Source organism: Heptranchias perlo, chromosome 31 (assembly GCF_035084215.1).
Source record: "Heptranchias perlo isolate sHepPer1 chromosome 31, sHepPer1.hap1, whole genome shotgun sequence".
Lineage (NCBI taxonomy): Eukaryota > Metazoa > Chordata > Chondrichthyes > Hexanchiformes > Hexanchidae > Heptranchias > Heptranchias perlo.
Window position 1 is genome coordinate 31,440,821 of NC_090355.1, and position 25,824 is coordinate 31,466,644.

At 45.8% G+C, this 25,824-nt stretch overlaps 1 protein-coding gene across 1 annotated transcript in view; it reads right to left on the reverse strand.

Annotated features, from left to right (window-relative positions):
* The window catches only part of LOC137300352 (centrosome-associated protein 350-like), a 125,490-nt gene that overhangs the window by 11,518 nt on the left and 88,148 nt on the right, over positions 1–25,824 (reverse strand). The window contains exons 21-31 of the mRNA XM_067969436.1: positions 25,355–25,442; positions 22,737–22,883; positions 21,216–21,406; positions 19,851–20,038; positions 14,215–14,339; positions 11,659–11,773; positions 8,988–9,148; positions 7,923–8,059; positions 6,401–6,474; positions 3,408–6,283; positions 1,571–1,909 (exon numbers count right to left, since the gene is read on the reverse strand). Of these exons, the coding sequence (XP_067825537.1) occupies positions 1,571–1,909; positions 3,408–6,283; positions 6,401–6,474; positions 7,923–8,059; positions 8,988–9,148; positions 11,659–11,773; positions 14,215–14,339; positions 19,851–20,038; positions 21,216–21,406; positions 22,737–22,883; positions 25,355–25,442 (4,441 nt within the window). The remainder of the gene's footprint in view (positions 1–1,570; positions 1,910–3,407; positions 6,284–6,400; positions 6,475–7,922; positions 8,060–8,987; positions 9,149–11,658; positions 11,774–14,214; positions 14,340–19,850; positions 20,039–21,215; positions 21,407–22,736; positions 22,884–25,354; positions 25,443–25,824) is intronic.

Below are 25,824 nucleotides of genomic sequence, written 5' to 3' on the forward strand. Positions count from 1 at the left end.
CAAAAGTGCTTAAAAATGCTGCATCTTTCTGATCATTGTAGGGTTAAAGAAATCTGGAAGGAATTGAGTTGGAGAAAGAATCAAAAACATTCAAGCTCCCTTAGTAATATCTTGGCTGCTGAGACCATGGTCCCCCTAGTTTGGTGTTATCCATGAACTAAATTACTTTGCATTGTGACGGTGATTCCAGGTTATTATATATTCCAGGTACAGAAGGGGACCTGGCAAGGATCCCTTGGGGCCCCCTCACCCAATATTTCCCCCCGTTTGTAGGAACACAGGGACAGGAGTAGGCCATTTAGCCCCTCGAGCCTGTTCTGCCATTCAATGCGATTATGGCTGATCTAACTCCATATACCCGCCTTAGTCCCATATCCCTTAATACCTTTGGTTAACAAACATCTATCAATCTCAGATTTAAAATTAACAATTGAGATAACATCAACTGCCATTTTCAGAAGAGAATTCAAAACTTCCACCACCCTTCACGTGTCGAAGTCTTTCCGAACTTCACTCCCTAAAGTCCTGGCTCTAATTTTTAGGCTATGTCCCCTAGTCCTAGACTCCCCAACCAGCGGAAATAGTTTTGCTCTATTCATCATGTCAGTTCCCCTTAATATCTTGAAAATACCTTGCAACCGAGCTCCCCTTATGAAAACCCCTGTTTCCTTCAGCCAATTACTAACCCATGGCCAGGCTGTAACTCAATACCCACTCACCTTAGTTTGGAAACACATCTCTCATGTACTAAGAAACATAGAAAGACTTGCATTTATATGATGTGGAGATGCCGGTGATGGACTGGGGTGGACAAATGTAAGGAATCTTATAACACCAGGTTATAGTCCAACAGTTGGACTATAACCTGGTGTTGTAAGATTCCTTACATTTGCATTTATATAGTATCTTTCACGATCTCAGGGCATCCCAAAATACTTTACAGCCAGCTAAGTACTTTTGAAGTGCAGTCACTGTTGTAATGTAGGAAAGGCTGCAGCCAATTTGCGCACAGCAAGGTCCCATAAACAGCAATGTGATAATGACTAGATAATCTGTTTTAGTGATGTTGATTGAAGGATAAATATTGTCCAGGACACCAGGAAGAACTCCCCTGCTCTATTCAAAATACTACCATGATATCTTTTACTTCCACCTGAAAGGGCAGATGGGGTCTCATCTGAAAAACGGCACCTCCGATAATGCAGCACTCCCTCAGTTCTGCACTGGGGAGTAACAGCCTAGAATTTGTGTTCAACTCTCTAGATCAGGACTTGAACCCACAACCTTCTATCTTAGAGCCATGGCTGGCATCAAATCAAATCACTATCATCTTAGCAAAGGCCTTTTGGAAGTCAAGGTAAACTTAGTCACATGCCTCACCTCCACAGCACCAATAAGATTAACCAGCTCAGCAGAGACAGCAAATGAAACTTGGAAATTTTTGGTCTGTGTGACTGAACTACACATTGGCTTTGCCGACTGACACCTACATATCCTTAGTTCAACTTCACTGCGAGAGGTTCTCGCATTCCCGAGTGTTGAGAATACCACTCACACTCATGGCATTCACCTGTTTGTATACCCTCTTGCTTTCTGCATCTTCATCTATTTCATCAGTGTCGGTATCCTTTAGAGCTTCAAACACGTTGATCTCACCGCCACCTTGCTGCTGGCCACGCTGGTTCCACAGGTCGTTGACGGCACCTTCAACCAACTGCTGAACATCTAGGAGGTTATGAGGTACAACAAAAATGGTTTCCTTCGACTGCTTCCAGGGACCCGAGCACCACTGGTCCAACACAAACATTTGTCCTCTGGTTTTAATGCCCTGGAATGGCTGGGGTTTTGCGAATTTTTCATTGATGTCCTGGCTACTTACAAAATTCCCCGCATTAAGCACCCCGTCGAGCTGCTCGAAGGAGAAAGACAACACAACAGTAAATTTGAATTAAACTAGGGTACAACAACAACATGCATTTATAGGCACTCCTCAGGAGCATCATCAAACAAAATTCGACACTGAGCCACATAAGGAGATGTTAGGACAGGTGACCAAAAGCTTGGTCAAAGAGGTAGGTTTTAAGGAGCGTCTTAAAGGAGGCGAGAGAGATAGAGAGGTTTAGGGAGGGAATTCCAGAGCTTAGGACCAAGGCAGCTGAAGGCATGGTCATCAATGGTGGAGCGATTAAAAATCAGGAATGCTCAAGAGGCAAGAATTGGAGGAGCGCAGAGATCTCTGAGGGTACGATACCAATACATTTGGCCTCAGTGTTGTTGGGGCAGGGAGAGTAAAAACAGTCACGGTTTCTGCTCCTGGATGGCAGGTCAGATCAAGATCACACTCTGTTGTGATGCCCTCCACAGTCAAATAGCACACTGACATTCACTGTCCAGGTTCACAAGTGAAGATGCCAGCAAACTGTCGGCAACAATGGAAGCATACCCCAGAAAGAACGAACTTGCATTTATGCAGTGCCTTTCATGACCTCAGGACATCCCAAACGCTTTACAGACAATGAAGTACTTTTAGAAGTGTAGTCATTGTTGTAATGTCAGAAACGTGGCAGCCAATTTGCTCAGATAAATATTGGCCAGGACACCGGGGAAAACTCCACTGCTCTTCTTCAAAACAATACCATGGGATCTTGTATGTCCACCTGAGAGGGCAGACGGGGCCTCAGTTTGACGTCTCATCCAAAAGACTGCACCTCCAACAGTGCAGTACTGCACTAGGAAGTATCGACCTAGATTATAGGCTCAAGTCTCTGGAGTAGGACTTGAACCCATAACCTTCTGACTCAGAGGCCAGTGTGCTACCGACTGAGCCACAGTGTAAATATCAGCACATCAGTGCTCCAGTGCATGACGTCATGGGCATCGTAGGTTTAAACCTACGATTCTATTAATATTAAATAACGAACTGTTAGAGGTGCTGAGCAGAGGTGGGGTACTCAACAAATCCCCCTAGAAATGGAGGGAAAAATCAGAGGCTGAGTCACCAGGTGCATTTATATATTGGCTTTCACATCTCAAATTACTTTACACAATTAATTAATACTTTTGAAAGGCAGTAACTGTTATGAAGGCGAATCGTAGAATCATAGAATGATACAGCACAGAAGGTGGCCATTCGGCCCATTGTGCCTGTGTCGGCTCTTTATAAGAGCTATCCAATTAGTTCCACTCTCCTGCTCTTTCCCCATAGCCCTGCAAATTTTTTCCTTTTCAAGTATTTATCCAATTCCCTTTTGAAAGTTACTATTGAATCTGCTTCCACCGCCCTTTCAGGCAGCGCATTCTAGATCATAACAACTAGTCATGTAAAAAAAATCTAATCTCCCCTCTGATTCTTGTGCCAATTATCTTGAAACTCTCTCTTATTCACGTATAATGGTATCTGTACTCACAGTTAAACAATCCACCGCAGTCTGAGGACAGAGGATATCTCTTGCTTCTAAATTTCTATTGTGTTTTCTCTTGATTTGTGTGTATTCTTTTGCTGCATCATCTATAAATTTTGCTATTAAACTCGCGGTCACATTTTCTATGGCTTCTTGGCTGCAGCCTCCCTTCACAATTCTAATTTGATCTTTAAGTTGTATACAGTCTATTCTTAAAAGATTAATAACATCTATGAAGGATGTGTCATGGCCTCTTTGCCTTTTAAGTGGACCTCTGATTTGCTTAGTCAATTTAGAACAGTCTTGTGTGATTTGATGTCCATCAAGCCTCTTTACCCCCGTCTCTCTGGTGCTTTGATTTTGTTGCTCTCGGATACTGGTCGGTTCGCCCAAAGTTTCTTCTACAAGGTGTTCTGTGAGATGTTCAGTCACGTCATTTACCGACTGCTCGCTGTCCGTACCCTGAGGACATTTCAAAGTCCGTGTGCAGACTAAGCCTTCCGAGTTCACACGAGCAAACAAATGCAATTTTGGTTCCGCTTCAGCATCCAGCAAATCCTGAGAACCGACAAATGATTCCACTGCCTTTGCGCACTCCAGAATTATCCGTTCTAGTTCTGCATCATCATCACTGCCTGAATATGGCTCCCTCTGGTTGAGTTGGTGCGAGGTTGGCTTTTTGACTCTCAGCTGGGAAATAGTTCCCTTCTCATTTGCCTTCTCTTCAGATTCCTCTTCAAAGAAATCAGCTTCTTTCAATTCGTCTTCCAGATTTTTGTAGTTTCGCAGAGATGGTCCATCAGAGAACGAGTCTTCACTGTCTGCAACGTCTGTGTCAACTTCAAAATCAGCGCATAGGTGAGAGATCTGGTCAGGAGTAACAAAAATGCCACATTTATCCGTGCATTCAAAGTATTTCACTGCACAGAAGGTTCCATCATTGTCTCCATTTGGTTTATCCAGTTCTACACCAGCCCAGTAATCCTGGCCAAATGATGTAAGCCCTTTAAACCTTAAGGTACCAGGCTCTCTGTAACTCACCAACACCCGATCTCCAATATTAAAGCCCCTTAGAGGATCTGCCATTTGTTGTTCTGCTCGAGGTATGTGAATTCTTGAGGATTCGGGCAAAAAAAGATCTTCTCCACCAAACTGTGTGCTGGTTTCCTCTTCTCCACCTGTTCTGAGTGGATGTTTGCATTTCTCCGTAACAACGTTTTTCCTGTCTTCACCTATTTCTTCAATGGGAGGAGGAGGAGGAGTGAAATCATCAGTGTTCAATAAGTTGTGTTTATCACCTAAAGATGGTAACTCTTCATTTATCAAAGAGTGATCAACAGATGGCGGTGGTAAGTCATCAATTCTAATGAAGGCATTTTCTTCATATGGAGATGGAAGCTCTTCGTTTCTGCACAAAATCATTTCTTCAGGTGGCGGAGGAAAGTCTTCAGTTTCAAATGAGATATCATCTTCAGCTGGATGTGGAAAGGTTTCACTTCCATAGAACATTAATTCATCAACTGGAGACATTAACTCTTTTATATTAAACATACTGTCTTCCTCAACTGGAGATAGCAGTTCCTCGCTTATAGATGAGATTTCTTCCACAAGAGATGGCTGTTCCTGCTGAGCCGATGAGCCAATTCCTTTGACTGAAATGGCCAAGTCTTCCTCCTTGAATACGGACGCCTTTAAAACTGGAGATAAAATATGTCTACTGCATGACTTCTCTTTTTCTTTCAAAGGTGGCAATTCATCACTTTTAGATGCCATGTCTTCAGCTACACGTGCCTTATCTACTCTATACAAGGCCATTTCTTCAACCGTTTTGCTTCTTGATGAAATTGCTTGATCAGGTGAAGGTGGCAATTTTTCTTTCGCACACAAGATACGTTTTGCAGATGATTGCATCGCCTCGTTGCTCAACGAGACTTGGTCTTGGCCTTCTGAATTTTCTTCAGCGCTAGAAAAGTCATCAATGTAGGAAAGAGGGATTATTGGCGAAATAGCCTCTGCGGTCCTGGAACAGCTGGCAAGAGTCCATTGACCACGCGCAAAAGCTGCATTCCCGTCCAGGAAAGGGCTGCTTCTCGGGGAAGGTGGAGTTGCAGTTGGTTCAGGGAAATTATCATCCTTTCTACCAGCTGTCATTTCCTGACAATCCACCTCTCTTGCAGGTGCAAGTATTTCATTCCGGGCCAACTCTAATGGAGGCTGGTGGTTGGATGAAGGCCTGAAACCAGAGATATTTTCAGAACGATCGGGTAATTCTAACCAGTTTTCTTCATTCTTGACAATGGTACTTGGTTGAATGTTCTCAAGTTCTATGCTTTGTTCTGCTTTCAAGTTGGTATTGTTATTCAAAAAGTGTTGGGCAGAAGTTTGTGAAGAATTATTTGTTGCCTTGGTAGAAAAATCATTCCAGTCATTGTTTAGGTGCAATTGGGGTCTTCTTCCAAACAATGATTCTGTTAGTTTTGATGGAGGTATTATCACGTTTTGTTCTGTTTCAAGTACAATAGAAGGTTTTTTAGACAGAGTGTCATCAGACAAACCATTGCTTTTAGTTCCATTGCAAGCTGAACCGTCAGACTTGCTATACCGGGGAATCTCTTCCTTACAGCCGCTGGATGAGTCTGAAGGCTCAATAACAATGTCTGAACTTCCGGATGATTCGAGGGACTCACAAACTGTAAGAGTTTCCGACTGGTTTTCCGCACTCTGAATCCAGTCAACTGGCCCAGAAGGAGGAGGAAGCTGGGAGGCAGGCCCAGTGGATGGTTTGTCATCTATCTCAGACTTACCAGGTGGATATCTCACATCCACAGATCCAGTTATCTCTTGTGTTTTCAATACTTTTCCCATGTCTTTTGCTTTTTCACCTGAAATGACAGTAATAGTAAGATATGAGCTTGTTCAACACTGAACGACTGTCTGCACTTGCATTAAAAATAGCAAATATCATAAAAATAATTATGAATTGTTGGGTATCTCCCTACCTCGCTTTGAAGGCGACTCTTGTGACTGAAGTAACTCAAAACTTGGTTTTGCTGAATGTTTAAGAATATCAGACCTATGTAAAAAAAGGAAACCTTCCATCAATAACTGCTCAGCCATCTTCAAATCCAGCTCACGCTAGGTTTTATTAATAGTTTATCTATGGTGGCTTTGCTGACAGATAATAATCTTTACAAAATTAAATTGAGAACATAAAGAGGAAGAGGAGCGATCCATACAGTTACACTATGGGCAGAGAGCGTAAGGAGGCAAAGGGAGGTACTGCCCGCACTCAGAGTGGTGCTGGGAATTTTTTTCAATTTCTTTTTTTTAAAAAAAAACTTTTCACGCTCCTTTCTTTCCTTTTATCTAATTTCTTCTTCGGTTTCCCTTCCCCCCTCTACATTTTTGTCGTTGTTCCCTTTCTTCTGCTTTCTTTACTCATTTTCCTCCTCTCCTTTTGATTCCTCCTGCTTTTTTGCCTAAATGCTGTTCGTCATTTCATTTTCTGGAATGACTGCATGCAAAAGGGCACAGAGCAGTGTGTCAAAAGAGCCCAGGGAGTGAGTGGCCTTTGGATGGTGGGAAATCAGGTATTTTTTGGCTGTGCTTATCTTGCTGTCTTACTTGGGGAAAGGGGAAAAGGGAAGAGCAGGGCGCTCGAAGGCCCAATACGGGAGCATTTATTCAAGTTTTTGATCTTTCAGTGTAATTCAATCAGGGGAATATCTTCAGTTCCACACTTGCAAGAGGGAGGTTGAGAGCAAGAGGAGGCTGGTGGCCAAGCAATTGGGCCAGAGCTGGGAGCACTCGAATCACAGCAAGGAGGCTTTTGAACAATGACGGACAGGAAAAGACCCTCTGATCCATCCAGCCTGACCCACACAATCGTGATACCTTGTATATCACAATGTATACACTCCACACCATGTGATCTCCTGGGAGATAAAAACCCAGGCCAATTTGGGGGGGGGGGGGGGGGGGGAAATCTGGGAAATTCCTCTCCGACCCCTTTGGCGATCGAAACTAGTCCAGGAGATCGCCCTGGCCCTGATAATTCTATGCATTACATTACCTACATTTTGTGCTGAGGCAGAAGGGTTTAGGAAGTAATTTCCAGAGTCCTGTAATGACAGGCTCAAAAGTCAGTGTCAGCATTCAGAACATCAAAGCCGAGCCTGACCCAACGACCACACTCTGTGCATTTTCCAGAAAGCTGTCTACGGACAGCCATCAGGAGCAGGAGCTTGAGTCTTTCCCAAATCCTTCCCGCGGGGCACCGAGTCGGATAGCAGGACCTCAATTGCTGCCGTCACTGCTAATCGCTGGCTCAGTCAACTCCAGTTTTAACGCTCATTCTAAATGCAGCACAATCACTTGTCCTCCTTGCAGGCCACGTTTCAATTTCATAAACAGACAAAATATGACAAGAACCACATCTAGCAATTAATAACGTCCTTTGCGCTCTGAAGGACGACATGATCTATTTGTAATGGTGAAGGTTTTTTTCTCTAATCTCTGTACCTCTGCGGCGAAGGAAAAACCCCTCGTGGCTTATGCTGGGCTGCAGAAGGGGTTTTAATTTGTGGCTTTAGAATTCTGTTGAAGTCAGAGTCTGAAATCAAGTCAGCCTGTGTTCTCCTGATAAAGGCGTCGTACGCCTGAAATAAAAATGGCAGAAATGACAAAATGTTACTGTCATGAAGGCTGGCCAAACAGTCAAACACGTACATAAGGTGATACCAGAACTGAGAGATCAAACCCATCAGGAAAGATTGAACGGGCTGGGGCTCTTTTCTCTAGAAAAGAGAAGATGGAGGGGGTGACCTGATAGAGGTCTTTAAGATTATGAAGGGGTTTGATAGGGTAGACGTAGAGATGTTTCCACTTGTGGGGGAGACCAGAACGAGGGGCCATAAATATAAGAGAATCGCTAATAAATCCAATAGGGAATTCAGGAGAAACGCCTTTACCCAGAGAGCGGTGAGAATGTGGAACTTGCTACCACAAGGAGTAGTTGAGGCGAATAGCATAGATCGATTTAAAGGGAAGCTAGATAAACACACGAGGGAGAAAGGAATAGAAGGTTCTGCTGATAGGGTGAGATGAAGAAGGGAGAGAGGAGGCTCATGTGGAGCATAAACACCGGCATAGAGCAGTTGAGCCGAATAGCCTGCTGTACATTCTACGTAATTCTACGAATCACTTGAGTCAGAGTTCAGCTGACATTCTATACTTGTAACACCATGAAGTTTGAGTGGCTCCTGAATGGTAGCTAAAACTGCTTCCAGATTCAGTACTAATTCAAAGTCGCTAACTCAAATTATCTGATAATAAAAAAAAGTTTTAATACACTAACTTCCTATTTTCCTACGGTATTTGTGTGGTTAATTAAAGTTACTGGATAATTCACAGTTATTAATGCAATGCTGCCACGTTGGCTGGCTGTAAAGCACTTTGGGATATCCTGAGGAAGAGAAAGGTGCTATATAAATGCAAGCAATTTCTTTCTATAAACACAAGTCCTTTCTTTCAGTTGATAAGGGCCGTGCCACTTATATGCTGTTTGCATTGACGTATATGACAAACCTCCAGCTGTCTGCACAGCTCAGACTCCTCCATCTTTAACATTTCCCTCTGTCGCTTCTTCTGCTCACTCCGCATGTTGCCCATCATTGCCTTGCGGTTCGCCAGCTCTCGCCTCCGTGGCGAGGCGTAGGTTTCCCCTGCGGTTGGTTCCGGGGCCGTCTCTGGAATGTAAAGTATTTACCAGTTCACCGCTTGGCTGATGAAAGGCCCCACCATACCCAGTGATGTGGAACTGGGAGCGAGAACTCACCACGCTGGCAATCGCAAGACTGAACACACTGGCACTGTGCCACGGTGTCAGAAGTGGCTCAGTGGGTAGCACTTTCACCTCTGTGTCAGAGGGTTCAAGTGCCATTCTGGAGACTTGAGCACACAATCTAGGCTGACACTCCAGTGCAGTGCCGAGGGAACGCTGCACTGTTGGAGATGCCATCTTTCAGGTGGACGTAAAAGATCCCATAGCACTATTCAAAAGAAGAGCAGGGGAGTTTTCCCTGGTGTCCTGGCCAATATTTATCCCTCAACCAACATCACTTAAAAAAAAACAGATTATCTGGTCATTATCACATTACTGTTTGTGGGATCTTGCTGTGCGCAAATTGGCTGCTGCATTTCCTACATTACAACAGTGACTACACTTCAGAAATACTTAATTGACTGTGAAGTGCTTTGGGACATCCTGAGGTCGCGAAAGGCGCTATATAAATGCAAGTCTTTCTTTTCCTGTTTTATTTTAAAACCAATAATTTTCTGCATATTTTTTGGAAATCAAAATCAGTTGGATGCAAACCTGAAGAATGGCATTTCATTCACACCTGGTACAAAACAGATGCAACCATATCCAGAAATAGGACTAAAACAGCTACCAAAAAAAAGGTTTATCAGCAGATTTTTAATGGTTAGCACAATACAAATACTCTGTTTAAGACTATTGGCACAGTAATGAAGTATGGTAGACTGCATTGTGCCAACTTGGCTCAGATGGTACCACATTGACCTCTGGGGCAGATAGATGTAGGTTTTGAGGCCTGCACCAGGAGTTTGAGCTCATAATCTACATTCCAATGCAGTACCGAGGGAGTACGGTCTTTCGGATGAGATGTTAAACTAAAGCCCTTGTACATGTTCTGGTGGTTCAGGTGAAATTTCAAGGCAAAGCAGTGAGTGAAATTGGTGACTCCAAGGATATGCATTGTCAACAATTGGATCAAACACACCAGCAATGATATAGGGTGAGGGACCCATGCATCTCACCTACTCTATCAGTTACCAAGTCCAAAAGGGTTAAATTATGAGGACTGGTTGCACAGACTAGGCTTGTATTGCCTTGAGAATAGAAGATTAAGGGGTGATCTAATTGTGGTGTTTAAGATGATTAAAGAAGTAGATATAATAGATAGAGAGAAACTCTTTCCTCCAATGGAGGAGTACAGGACAAGGGGCCATAACCGTAAAATTACAGCTCGGCTGTTCAGGGGTGATGTCAGGAAGCACTTCTTCACACAAAGGGTAGTGGAAATCTGGAACTCTCTCCCCCAAAAAGATGTTGAGGCTGGGGGTCAATTGAAAATTTCAAAACTGAGATTGATAGATTTTTGTTAAGCAAGGCAATTAAGGGTTATGGGACCAAAGCGGGTCGATGGAGTGAAGATACAGGTCAGCCATGATCTAATTGAATGGCAGAACAGGCTCAAGGGGCTGAATGGCCTACTCTTATTCCTATATTCCTAACCAAAAGGGACACGACCAAGGCGGGTGGATGGAGTTAAGATACAGATCTGCCATGATTAATTGAACAGTAGAACAGGCTCGAGGGACTGAAGAGCCTACTCCTGTTCCTATGTTCCTAAGTCCACTTCATCAAGTGCTCCACATAGTATTTATAGTTTCATGGGGTGGTGCAGTCCTCCTTAACATTAATACCATGCCACAGGGTGGCAGCAAGTAGGTTTGTACCCACAAGTCACAATGGAATGAACTTTCAATCTTGGCCCTGACACTATACAGAAAAGACAAGGAGAAATGCCAAGGAGATTCCAGGCAACAAGGAAGAATTAGAAGGTCACTTTGAGGCTTCAGTGACTCGGTATGGAACAACATTAGCAGAGGCCTGGGGCTCAGTCCTCTCAGCCTGGAAGGACACATACTTAGCAACACTTTCGGGGAAAATGCAGAAAGTAAAGAAAAGTAACTTCTAAGCTTAGAAAAGAAAATAATCAGAGCCGTTTAGCTGAAATTATGTTGATCTAACACTCTCACTACAACAGGGTAAAGCGATGGATTCTAACTGGACCAGACTCCAGTACTTCTGGGCACATCCAGTTCTGTCCAGACTTTTCCCAAAGCCTTTTCTTCCCATTCTGAGACTTGTTTCTCTTTAAGAGGAAATTATTTCAGTATCCAGCAGGTCCTGTGTGTGCGGGAACATTGGAGGAGAACAGGGCCAGGTGCGGCTGTCGTGCCCTCGAGTTCTAATAGCTTGCCGACGTTCACAGTCCACGCACGCAAAGGATGGCCACTTAGCCAAGATACCACAGGGCGACTGGCACCCCTGGTACCGTACCCCAGCAAGGAGCCAAACACCTTCAGGAGGACAGGTTGACAGGTAATGAAAGGGAAATTTAGAAAAAAAAATGTTAATTGGAACGACAAAGATTTTTTCCCTCCTTACCAGTTATAAGTAAACCTTTGTCTGATTGAATCTCGGCCACCTCTGTGTCCGTTGCTGACTTTTGAGAAGGTTCCAGAATTGTAGGCATCTGCTCCAAATTTTCAGCAGAAAGTTTCTATAATGAGGAAATCCAAATTTAAAAGATCTTGTTTTAACCATGAACTATGAAACACAAAGTTGAATTCGACAGGCTAAGGTTAGTCAGCCAGCGTGGTACAGCTCGGTCGTACTCTAACCCTAAGTGGCTTGCCTTCATTAATATTAGCTCATCTTCTGTTTTGTTGTTCCTGGGTAGTCTGGGCTCTGGTGCATGGATGTGATGGTGAGCTGCTGAGATTGGAGATGTAATGAATTTCATTTGTAAGCCCACTGCTCAGCTGCTCTAAATATGCCCACCCTGAGGTTAATTAGAGGCTAATTGCTCTTGCTTGGAGAAGTTTCTCTACATTGGCAGATGCTTGTAAATCCCTTGGAGAACGGTCAGGTTATCAACGTCAGCAGAAACCAACACAAAATGACAGGATTTCTATTTTTTTTTCTAAATAGTTCAGCTGTGATTTGTTGCCATTTCATGAATACGATATGTTAGCCAATCACATGCAAACTTTGCATTTGTGACACTTTTAAATGTGACATTTTCAGGTTTCATGGATGCACAAGATGCAAGACTTTTATTACATGTGTAGATATCATATTTACTTAATTCTACTTTTGTTCATTACAAAATTAAAAAGCCCCAGTAACCCACATGTTAACATGCAGTAATGTCAAAGTTAATCCTTTGAATAAAAAAGATCATAAATATCTTGTCTAAACCCAGTATCAAAATTTCAAGATCCTTAATCCACATTACCCATTTGATCAACTTGCACCTCATCCAAGGCTAAAATTCCAACCAACCAAACCCCCTTCTCAGTAACTCCCATTGTACAGAATCCCAATGGACTAATCTGCTTCTCCGTGCTCTGTTGTAGAGAATTCCAACAAATCCTTTTCCATTGACTCCCAATGAACTAACCCCTTCCTATTCTTTCCCATCGTAAGGAATTCTAACTTCTTCCCATTCGGTCACATTTTTATAGAATTCGAATGGGCTAAATCACTTCCCATTCTCCCTTATTGTGTGGAATCTTAGCACACAGCATTCCCGATCACCGAGTTTTAATGCTGAGCACACTTAGCCAAGTTAATCCAAAAGTAAATTTTAACCAAAAGCAGCTGCACGATTTAGTCTAATCACCTTTGATTATATATTTGTTTTTGGTAAGTGCTTTCTGGTGTTTTGCTTTCAACTGAATTGTTCGGGGAATGATAAAACGTGCTGTGGTCCAAAGATTTGTAAATTGTCTGAAGTTTATAGAAATCTTGATACATTCATAGTCCCTCTTGACAAACTGGTTTGGACTAGGTACACATACTGTGCACAGTGGGAGCTTGATTATTAATGGAACTCCGCACACTTTAATATTGCACCAGAATGCACACGGACTGCAGCGGTTCAAGAAGGCGGCTCACCACCACCTTCTCGAGGGCAATTAGGGATGGGCAATAAATGCCGGCCTCGCCAGCGACGCCCACAGCCCGTGAACGAATAAAAAAAAAAATTACCCAAATATTCATTTTATTATAGTGAGGTCCATAAGAGATAGGAGCAGGAGTAGGCCATTCGGCCCCTCGAGCCTGCTCCGCCATTCAATGAGATCATGACTGATCTGATTTTTACCTCAACTCCACTTTCCCGTCTTTTCCCCATATCCTTTGACTCCCTTGCTGATCAAAAATTTGTCTAACTCAGCCTTGAATGTATTCAATGACTCAGCCTCCACAGCTTTTTGGGGTAAAGAATTCCAAAGATTCACAATCTTCTGGGAGAAGAAATTCCTCCTCATTTCCGTTTTGAATGGGCGACCCCTTATTCTGAGATCTCAGGTGAAGTGTAGAGTTTGATTAGTGTTTTATTCACTTTGTGTAAAACATGATTAATGCATTGTATATTAACAGATTCTCTTTTAATGATCATCAAGAAATCCTTTCAACAGTTTATGAAATTATCTGATAAAATGACTGCCTGTTAATCACTCGAGTATCTACTTTACCTCTTCCCCCTTCACTTTTATTCCCCAGCTCTTGAAGATTCGTACTCCTGCTCGGTTACAGCTCTATGGCCATTGTCTGTTCTCTGATACCTACATATGTGTGAACCTAGACAGTGAGCATCAGAAAGCTATTTGACCAAGGGGTGGGGGAGAACCAAAATTGGTCCTGTCCTCACCCAACATTCACTTTCCTGCAAGGGGTCACTGCAGGTCAGTCAGGAGGAAGAACCCGAGCTGATTTTTTTCCCCTCTCCTCAGCCTTCGGAGTGCCCTTATTGCCACATTGGATGAGGTCAGCTAACTCAGTACGGACTGGGAGTTCAAACTTCATGCCATCTTGGTCTGTATGGCTTACTGTGAGGGGTATTTAATAACTGACCCCGAGAGCCCACAGTCTTATACAATCCAGACTATATATAAACCAGCAGTTCCTGGGCACGCACAATAGCATTTTGCTTACCACATTCTGCTGCCTTTGACTCTGATCATCCAAAGGGTCATCCTCAGCCGATGTCACCACTTCTTCAGTCACAAGAGGTTCGTTTGATTCGGGAGACTCTGAGGATTTCTCATCGTTCCAGTTATCTAATTTGGGAAGTACACAGGAGGGAGATGCAAAGAAGATGCCACTGGAGGGATAATATTTTATGTTACATGTACACAGATTGGGAAGATCCCAGGTTCGATTGCCGGCCTGTGCTGAGTTAGCTCATCTAGGGCAGGGCTGTGCTTAGAGGACCACTAATGGCTCCCTAACACCCCTGGATTAGCAACAACAACAACTTGCATTTATATAGCGCCTTTAACGTAGCAAGAGTGTAATCACCCAGGGATCCTCATCATCTACACAAAGTAAGGGAAGACTTGCATTCATACAGCGCCTTTCATGACCTCAGTATGTTCCAAAGCACTTTACAGGCAATGAAGTACTTTTTGAAGTGTAGTCACTGTTGTAATGTAGGAAACACAGCAGCCAATTTGTGCACAGCAAGGTCCCACAAACAGCAATGTGATAATGAGCAGATAATCTGTTTTAGTGGCGTTAGGCAAGGGATAAATGTTGGCCAGGACACCGGCACTCCCTCAGTACCGCACCGGGAGTATCAGCCTAGATTTTGTGCTCAAGTCCCTGGAGGGGGGTCTCAAACCCACAACCTTCTGACTCAGAGGCCAGCGTGTTACCCACTGAGCCACGGCTGACACTTTTATATTTCCCGGTGCAGCCGACGGCAGCACAGCGATTGGTGCGCTGTCAGCTGCAAGTAACAACACCCAAGGGGAGATCACACCATGGCACCTCCATCAGCCTCACTGCTGAGCTCCCTTCCTTCCTGAGACAGAGAAAGTGAAAGAAATGGATTGTGACATTTGAAGGCACTTTTCACCTGGCCTCTCCCACTGGGACTGACAATCTGCCTGTACTTTGTCTTCAGTGTTTGACAGGATCTGGAATCATTCGCCCTCAGGGATTGCAAATGTCTTTTGCGAAGCATGTAGAGTATTTATAAGTCAAGTTATTTTAAATCGCCCTTAGGGAGGCGTTTGAGAATTGGGTAAATTTTTCAATGCTGAAACTTCTAGCTCTTAAAAAGACAACACCCATCTTGCACCAGTTCCCTCAAAATATTCCCCATTTTTTTCCTTCAACTTGTTCCTCTTTCTCCCCAATTCTCCTGACGGCAGTGTCTTGTACCGGCAAACGGTTCCATACCAGCACTTCTCCAGTACCTCATAGGTGACAGTCATGGCGCAGCTGTAGCACTCTCGCCTCGAGTCAGAAGGTTGTGGGTTCAAGTCCCACTCCTGAGGGAGTGCTGCACTGTCGGATGAGAGGTTAAACCGAGGCCCCGTCTGCCCTCTTGGATGAACGTAAAAGATTCCCCACGGTCGTTATTTTGAAGAGGAGCAGGGGCGTTCTCCCAGGTGTCCTGGCCAATATTTATTTCTCAACCAACGACACTAAAACAGATCATCTGGTCATCTTCTCATTGCTGTTTGTGGGATCTTGCTGTGCGCAAATTGGCTGCCGCGTTCCCTACATTACAACACTGACACTTCAAAAGTACTTCATTGGCTGTAAAGCACACATTGGGACGTCCTGAGGTTGTGAAAGGCGCTATATAAATGCAAGTTGACCGTCAGTGGGCGACTCGAACTAGAAGGGCATCACGACCCAGCTCAATCCAGTCCTAACCCAACAATTAGTGCTCATGACATCCACACACAGGTGTTTTTCGGGAGGAGAGGGACCCCTGTCTGATTTCCCCCTTCCTAGGCCAGGTGTACTGAGGCTAATTATAGCTCTACGACAAAGATCCCAGTTGTGATCAGCGAACCCAGCAGTGACCAGGGGCTGAACACAGAGCCTTCCTGATCTGCATGGCACAATACCACACTGGGCAGTCCATTTACCCACTCACACAACTGATTGAACTGCTGCCTTGTATCTTACTGCCTGATGTAGATCATCCTAGGCTATTAGTTGTTATTAAAAATATATGTTGAAGTGTTACTTGAATAATTTAGTAGCAACGCAATAGAAGTTGGGTGTGAGCCTAGGCTCAGCCGTAGCATTGCCACTTGTGGGTCGGAAGGATATGGGTTCGAGCCCCACTCCACACAGTCCTGGTGAGCAGATATAAGAGTTACGGTCTCAATACTGGGCTGACCTTCAGCGGGATACTGGTGTCCAACGGGAGCAGAGTGACCCCCCCTCCCGATCCTAGCCCCCCTGCAAATCCGATCCTAGTCCCCCCCCAAAATCCGATCCTAGCCCACCCCCCCAAAATCCGATCCTAGCCCACCCCCCCAAAATCCGATCCTAGCCCACCCCCCCAAAATCCGATCGTAGCCCACCCCCCCAAAATCCGATCCTAGCCCACCCCCCCAAAATCCGATCGTAGCCCACCCCCCCAAAATCCGATCCTAGCCCACCCCCCCCAAAATCCGATCCTAGCCCACCCCCCCAAAATCCGATCCTAGCCCACCCCCCCAAAATCCGATCCTAGCCCACCCCCCCCCCCAATGATCCGATCGTAGCACCCCCCGTATCCGATCGCAGCCCCGGTAAGGAGGAGATCAGAGCTCGAGCCTCTGAATCCAGGGTTGACTACCAGTAGGGTACTCGCATCTGGTGGGAGTGGAGTGATGACGAGCCCCACCATATCTAGCCTGTTCTCCTGGTCGGGGAGCTGTGAGACAGGTCAACGAGCTGTCAACGACCTGTCTACGTGAAAAGGGGCTTGTTGTTACGGAATCGGCCCAGTCCACAGTCTGCTGGATGTAAAGCCCTGGAAGTGTGGCATTAGGCACAGGAGAGAAGAAAAAGGAGGAGGAGGCAACAGAAACTGTTGCAAATCAGAAGATCAGGAGTTTAAAATGAATCCTTGAGCACGACCTCTCTGTGTGCTGCATCAGCAGCTCACCATCGCCCCACTTTAAATTACAAATCTGTTCTCATCCTCCCTGCTCAGCAGGATTTCAGTGAGAGCTGTTTCACTGCACTGTTGCCTTTTTCTCCAGCCTTCATGGTCGATTTTAACCCCAACCGGACGGGAACAGGGCATGAGAGCAGTTAAAATAGAGCGAGTCGACATGTGTTAGGTCTGGGATCTCTCCATTCCCGCCCGGCACCATTTCATCTTTGCCGACTTTCAAACCGAGTTTAGAAGGACGACATCACCCATCTAGAGGGAAATTCTGATTTGAACTAGATACTAATTCCCTCTATTCCCTTCTCCCTGATGTTTGCATCAAGCCTCGCCTTAAGTGCATTTAGTGCTCTCTTCTTCAACCACTCCATGTGGCAGCGAGTTCCACATTCTCACCACTCTCTGCGTAAAGAAATTCCTCCTATCTCTTAATGACTGATTTTGGACCTGCCCTCTCCACAAGTACCGAAAACACCTCAGTAACTCGACCCCAGCAAATGCAAAAATTGAAGTCAAAATTAATTTAAACTCTCTTCAAAAAATGCGTTCCTGTTTTATAATTCGAAAATACCCATTAGGCCTACTTCAAAAAAACTTCCAGCATTTTGACTGCTTGCGGCCCTCCTGAGTTGTCGGCCGGAAACACCTAATGATTCGTTCAGTCAGTGTCAGTCACCAGTCCCTGTCCTGTCTCCTCTGGAATCAGAGAGTAGGGGCAACTTCTTCACACAAAGGGTAGTGGAAATCTGGAACTCTCTCCCCCAGTAGTGCTGTTGAGGCTGGGGGTCAACTGAAAATGGCAAAACTGAGATCGATTGATTTTTGTTAGGCAAGGGTATTAAGGGTTACGGAACCAAGGCGGGTAGATGGAGTTGAGATACAGGTCAGCCATGATCTAATTGAATGGCGAAACAATTGATAGAGTAAATAAAGGAGAAACTTAGTGGCAGAAGGGTCAGTAACCAGAGCACACAGATTTAAGGTAATTGGCAAAAGAGTTAGAGGCAACATGAGGAAAAAATGTTTACACAGCGCATTATGACGATCTGGAATGCACTGCGTAAAAGGGTGGTGGAAGCAGATTCAATAATAACTTTCAAAAGGGAATTAGATAAATACTTTAATTTGCAGGGCTATGGGGAAAGAGCAAGGGAGTGGGACTAATTGGATGGGTCTTTCAAAGAGCCGGCATAGGCACGATGGGCCGATTGGCCTCCTTCTGTGCTGTATCATTCCATGAACATGCTCGAGTGGCTGAATGGCCTATTCCTGTTGTTACGTTCTTACTCCTATTTTACAGTTAATCTGCGTCTGTGTCAAACACAGAGCTCCGAACAGCAGACAAAGCCCCTGAATCAATCTCCTTTAATGAGAAAAAGCTCACCAACAGCATCCCAGTGAAAAGTGCAACTGAAGAGGCCCTTAATGCACAATATGAAATCATGCCAAAGGAGATTGTCGCCCACTAAACCCATAATGGCTGGCAGGGATTGGCAGGTTCTCAAACCTCTTAAAGAGGGTTCAGTAGCAATTAGTTCTGATATATTTATGCCACACTGAAGCCACAAAGTGCTGGGTATTAAAAAGCAACATAAGTTACCCTCATCCTCTTAAAATACTAATTGAAAATAACAGAAAGCTGTGCTAATTAAGTCTGTGCATGCAACTGCTTCCTCCTTTTCCTTTTAGTGCTCCTCACAGTAAGGGATATTAATGTTGGACAAGGGAACATTTTCTCATTATGAACTCCCTGCACAGATCCTCCCCCAACTAAGTAATTCCCACACCTACAATGATTTCAGTGCCGTGGCTCAGTGGGTAGCACTCTTGCCTCCGAGTCAGAAGGTCGTGGGTTCAAGCCCCACTCCGGAAACCTTTGGATGAGACATTAAACCAAGCCTGCCCTCTCGGGTGGATGTAAAAGATCCCATGGCATTATTCGAAAAAGAGCAGGGGAGTTCTCCCCTGGTGTCCTGGCTGATATTTATCCCTCGACCAACATCACTAAAAAAAAGATTATCTGGCCGTTATTACTTGTTGTTTGCGGGACCTTGCTGTGCGCAAATTGGCTGCCACGTTTCCTACATTACAGTAGTGAATACATTTCAAGAAGTACTTCATCAGCTGTGAAAAGCTTTGGGACGTACTGAGGTTGTGAAAGGCGCCATCTCAATGCAAGTTCTTTCTTTCTGGTTAAGTGAGGCTGAGAGCTTAGTCATGAATTAGCAGCAGTTTTGTCCTGCAGGCTTTTGCCCACTAACGCCCAGATCGATGACAAGAATAGGGACGATGCACAGCAAAGCGATTCTGGGACCTTTGCAGTATATATTTATATGGGATTCGAAAAATGCAGCTAAACTCTCGCATTTAGTCATCACTTTAAGTCACGGAGTAGCTTAGGGGCTTGATGGCGAGTCTCTACCCTTTGAGCTCCAACTGGTCCATGGGTGGGGAGTGAAAGGCAGGCGTCTTTTTGTATGGAAGGAGATTAAAATTTGAGCCCAAAAGATCAGACGCAGCTCTCACACACCTCCTAGAGGCTAGTTACAGAACTGCAGCAGCAGAGGCTGGGGAAGATGGTGACAGGCCTGATGTGTGGTGTGGGGGCACAGAAAGAAAGAGAATAAATTTTAAAAAGAGACAAAATATTTCTTCCGAATGGTACCTCTCTCTGTTAAAGGATCCCTTGCGCCTGGAACTTTCTCCGGGGCCTGCGGACTCCAGGCAGCGACAGCCTCGGTCTCAATCCGGTGAACGGCCAGCTCCTCCGCATCTAACCGCTGCTTCCACTCCAGTAAGTCCTCGGCCTGTCGCCGACGTCTGATCAGTTCCTTCTCTTTCTTGGTCAGGAACCTATTAAGTGCAAAAAGGACCCCCAGTCACACTGGAGTCTACCGAGCCGTGATAAAATCAGTGCGCACGCCCAGGCAGGTCGGCTGGCATTCGAGCAACCTGGCACCGATTACATGCCATTGTCCCTCCTTTTTGTTAGGAACAGGAGCAGGCCATTCAGCCCCTCGAGCCTGTTCCGCCATTCAATTAGATCATGGCCGATCTGTATCTTAACTCCATCTACCCACCATGGTTCCGTAGCCCTTAATACACTTGCCTGACAAACATCTATCAATCTCAATTACCCCCTACTTCCCCAGACACTATTTCCTGGTCAAGAGGATGACCAAACAATCTGCTCCCAGGCCACGGGCAAAAAAAAATCACTCCGTACTTGGCCTCCAGGAGGTGTGGTGGGTTCCATTCCCCTACTCCCTCTCAGAGGTGGCCGGGCGGGTGGGCGGAGGGCAGCCTTGTGTCTAGTTTCCACCGATGTCACATGCCATTCTGAGCACGTGTTGCCAATGTCAGCTTAAAATGCCAGCCCGCAGTCGGGCAAAATTCCAAAATGGGCAAACGCCACCTTCAGCCCCCGCTGGAAAAAAAGTGTAGTAAGTAATGTCGTAAAGACCTTTACTGTGAATTTAAGAACTAAAAATGTTACATAATTTTGTTAATATTAATATTTTGTTCGTTAATATTTTAATATCAATGTTAATATTGTTAATAACAATGATGATAATTTAAGGACTAAAAATGTTACATAAGAACATAAAACATAGGATCAGGAGAAGGCCATTCAGCCCCTCGAGCTCGTTCCGCCATTCAATTAGACCGTGGCTGATCTGTATCTTAACTCCATTTATCCGCCTTGGTTCCATAATCCTTTAATGCCCTCACCTAACAAACATCTATCGATCTCAAGTCTTGAACATTTCCATCGAATCCCCAGCATCCTCAACCTTTTGGGGGGAAAGAGAGTTCCAGATTTCTACTATTCATTGTGTGAAAAACTGCTTCCTGATTTCACTCCTGGCTCTAACCGACGTCTTTTACAGTCGTCCTCCCGGTTTTCCAATCCCGACGCTGTCAGCAAATTTTAATGTTGTGCTCCCTGCGCAAGGGTCCGAATCATTTATATCCTAAATCACGCTCATTCCTGCCGTCCGACACCAGGCTCATTGGCCGAATGGCTCACCTTTCATCCAGCCTGCTGTTCATTTTCTTCAGCTGCCCCATGGCAACGCTGGCTTCGCTCCCGGAGGTCGACAGAGGGGAACTGCTCCGCACGCCTTGGTCGGGAGGCCTGGGGCTGGGGTCGGGAGTGGGTGAGCTCCCAGACTGATTGACAGCTGCTGCATCTGGCGAGGTGTCCTTCATTGCCGAGACCTGAACAAGACAAGAAGGGAAGTCGGACTGGCTCAGGGTAAGTGGTCCTTACCTCAGTGCACAGGGCTGGTGCCCCAACGCTGGGGCGATTCCCAGCAATCCTTATTCCCGGAACAACCTGCTCTGAGAACTGGATGGTACAAAATTCCTGTTATTTTTCCATAATTTAAAACATACTACGTCACACTTTTATTTATACCTTTATCCCCCTCGACATGCAGAAAATGCCTTTTTCGATGGATTTTGTTGGATTTTACTCCCCCTCCCTCCCCCCGACTCGAACTTTCTCCCTCTCCTGAAGATGTTCCAGCGTGCTGGGACACAGCTCGAAAGCCCTTAATCACACTCTGGTACCTCAACCCAGTAGCCGTTCTTCCTGTGTAAACCAAGACAGGAAGTGTTGGCAAGCTATTCGACCGCAGGGTCCATCACGGCCAAACTTGATCATGTCCTCAGCCAGCGTCACTTCCAGTAAGGTGAGGAGGGGGGTGGGGGGGGAAAAGAGTACGGGGGTGGGGTGGTGCCCCTGGAGTGATTAGGATCAAGAATCTTGGCTGATTTTATTTCCTCTGTCAAGCCATGGGACATCGAAGTCAGTTGTCGCACCTCGACCAGCAACTCAGCCGAGATCAGCTGACTCATCGGAGGGTTCAAATTTAGCAGTTTCCTGGACCAGAGGCTCAGTACGGTAGCACTCGCAGCATTTATCTTGGACCCACTGGGAGGAGCTTTGTGAGCATGTGTTTAAAATTCACATTGCTCTCGAGTCTGAAGAACAACTTGCATTTATCTAGTGCCTTTAACGTAGTAAAACATCCCAAGACGCTTCGCAGAAGTGTTATCAGACAAAATTTGACACATAATAGGACAAGTGGCCAAAAGCTTGGTCAAGGAGGTAGGTTTTAAGAAGCATCTTAAAGGAGGAGAGAGAGGTAGAGAGGCAGAGAGGTTTAGGGAGGGAATTCCAGAGCTTCGGCAGCTGGAGGCACAGCCGTCAACAGTGGAGCGGTGAAAATCGGGAAGCGCGAGAGGCCAGAATTGGAGGAACGCAGAGATCTCGGAGGGTTGTAGGAGGTTACAGAGATAGGAAGGGACGAGGCCATGGAGGGATTTGAAAACAAGGATAAGAATTTTAAAATCAAGGCATTGCCGGACCGGAAGCCAATGCAGGTCAGCGAGCAGGGGGATGATGGGTGAACGGGACTTGGTGCGAATTAGGATACGGGGCAGCAGAGTTTTGGATGAGCTGAAGTTTATGGAGGTGGGAAGCTGGCCAGGAGAGCATTGGAAGAGTTGAGTCTGTAGATGACAAAATCTCGCTGCTTCTTACCAGAGGGCCTGTTGCAGACCCGTCCAGCTGGCACTGCAGCTGTGCCGTTGACTGATGAATCCTGAAGATCTCTTGCTGCTGTTTGAGGAGGAGCTTCCTCTCCTGGTGGGCTGCCCTGTAGACATTCTGGAGATGCCTGATCTCCACCTGGAGACGAGAATGGGAAAGTAAAGTGACTACAAGTCAGCAGCAGGAGAGCGAGTACTTCAGAGTGTAATGCAATTCACTTGAATTCAGATAGAAACGACCACTCAACGAGTGTGATGCAAGAAAGAAAGACAGGAAGACTTGCATTTATACAGCGTCTTTCATGACCTCAGGACCTCCCAAAGCGCTTTACAGCCAATGAACTACTTTTGAAGTGTAGTCACCGTTACAATGTAGGAAACACGGTAGCCAATTTATGCACAGCAAGATCCCACAAACAGCAATATGATAAATGACCAGATCATCTGTTTTGGTGGTGTTGATCGAGGGATAAATATTGGCCAGGTCACCAGGTGTAACGTCCTTGCTCTTCTTCAATATAGTGTCATGGGATCTTTTGCGTCTACCCCAGAGGGCAGACGGGGCCTCGGCTTAACAACTCATCGAAAAGACGGCACTTTTTTTTTGGGCGTCGCTGGCAAGGCCGGCATTTATTGCCCATCCCTAATTGCCCTTGAGAAGGTGGTGGTGAGCCGCCTTCTTGAACCGCTGCAGTCCGTGTGGTGACGGTTCTCCCACAGTGCTGTTAGGAAGGGAGTTCCAGGATTTTGACCCAGCGACAATGAAGGAACGGCGATATATTTCCAAGTCGGGATGGTGTGTAACTTGGAGGGGAACGTGCAGGTGGTGTTGTTCCCATGCGCCTGCTGCCCTTGTCCTTCTAGGTGGTAGAGGTCGCGGGTTTGGGAGGTGCTGTCGAAGAAGCCTTGGCGAGTTGCTGCAGTGCATCCTGTGGATGGTGCACACTGCAGCCACAGTGCGCCGGTGGTGAAGGGAGTGAATGTTTCGGGTGGTGGATGGGGTGCCAATCAAGCGGGCTGCTTTATCTTGGATGGTGTCGAGCTTCTTGAGTGTTGTTGGAGCTGCACTCATCCAGGCAAGTGGAGAGTATTCCATCACACTCCTGACTTGTGCCTTGTAGATGGTGGAAAGGCTTTGGGGAGTCAGGAGGTGAGTCACTCGCCGCAGAATACCCAGCCTCTGACCTGCTCTCGTAGCCACAGTATTTATATGGCTGGTCCAGTTAAGTTTCTGGTCAATGGTGACCCCCAGGATGTTGATGGTGGGGGATTCGGCGATGGTAATGCCGTTGAATGTCAAGGGGAGGTGGTTAAACTCTCTCTTGTTGGAGATGGTCATTGCCTGGCACTTATCTGGCGCGAATGTTACTTGCCACTTATCAGCCCAAGCCTGGATGTTGTCCAGGTCTTGCTGCATGCGGGCTCGGACTGTTTCATTATCTGAGGGGTTGCGAATGGAACTGAACACTGTGCAGTCATCAGCGAACATCCCCATTTCTGACCTTATGATGGAGGGAAGGTCATTGATGAAGCAGCTGAAGATGGTTGGGCCTAGGACACTGCCCTGAGGAACTCCTGCAGCAATGCCCTGGGGCTGAGATGATTGGCCTCCAACAACCACTACCATCTTCCTTTGTGCTAGGTATGACTCCAGCCACTGGAGAGTTTTCCCCCTGATTCCCATTGACTTCAATTTTACTGAGGCTCCTTGGTGCCACACTCGGTCAAATGCTGCCTTGATGTCAAGGGCAGTCACTCTCACCTCACCTCTGGAATTCAGCTCTTTTGTCCATGTTTGGACCAAGGCTGTAATGAGGTCTGGAGCCGAGTGGTCCTGGCGGAACCCAAACTGAGCATCGGTGAGCAGGTTATTGGTGAGTAAGTGCCGCTTGATAGCACTGTCGACGACACCTTCCATCACTTTGCTGATGATTGAGAATAGGCTGATGGGGCGGTAATTGGCCGGATTGGATTTGTCCTGCGTTTTGTGGACAGGACATACCTGGGCAATTTTCCACATTGTCGGATAGATGCCAGTGTTGTAGCTGTACTGGAACAGCTTGGCTAGAGGCGCAGCTAGTTCTGGAGCACAAGACTTCAGCACTACAGTGCGGCACTCCCTCAGTGCTCCACTGGGAAGTATCAGGCTAGATTTTGTGTTCAAGTCTCTGGAGTGGGACTTGAACCCACAACAATCTGACTCAGAAGCAAGAGTGCTACCCACTGAGTCACAGCAGACAGCATGCTTGTCAGCAATGATTTGGAGTAATATTGATCTCGAGGTCCATGAGTCTGAGCCTGTGAGTGACCAACTGCACTGAAGTTTTTTTAAAAATCTGAACCTATACCACGTCAAACAGTTAAACCTGCTCTGCTTTTCTTTCAATGGTTTCTGGTCTTAAAGGCACACTGCTTGATCACTTTACATAGTTATATACACGGGCCAGCAAGTTAACAGTGCCGTTCAGAATTCAGTGACATCACCGTGCCATCCACCGTGGGAGATTTGGGCTGAATTAATCCCGGCTCAGTTTGGATCTATTGTTCGGTTGGGGGGGGGGAGGTGGTGAGGGTCATGGGCAGATATGGGATTTTCCAGCATTTTCCCACCTTTTCCTGCTGTAGCTTCATCAGAATCTCCCGTTGCTTCTTGATGATGGCCGGCATTTTGTCATCTTGCCCTTTGTCTCGGAGATGTCTGGAAAATCAATCAATTCAATGGAAACATATTAAGCACACTTAACTCGTAAGTTATAATCTGTACATCACAGATAATACCGATACTTGCCTTTATGTTGCAGCATCTCAGAAAATATCTCAAAGCTCCTCTCATAAAGAGGCAGATTTTCCTCTTCCTGTTCCTGAGTCTAGGAAAATCGGACCGGCTGCATTCGGGGTGTGAGTTCCACCCCAACTTCTGCGCTCCCCCGCGCTCCCACCCCACCTCCCCACCCAATGTTCCTGTACACTCTGTGTCTCGGCAATCCAATATCCCCAGGCACAGCAACAGGCAAACCTGCCCCAGTGAATTATGTTTGAAGTGTAATGACTGCTGTTATGTAGCCAACCTATTGTACTCA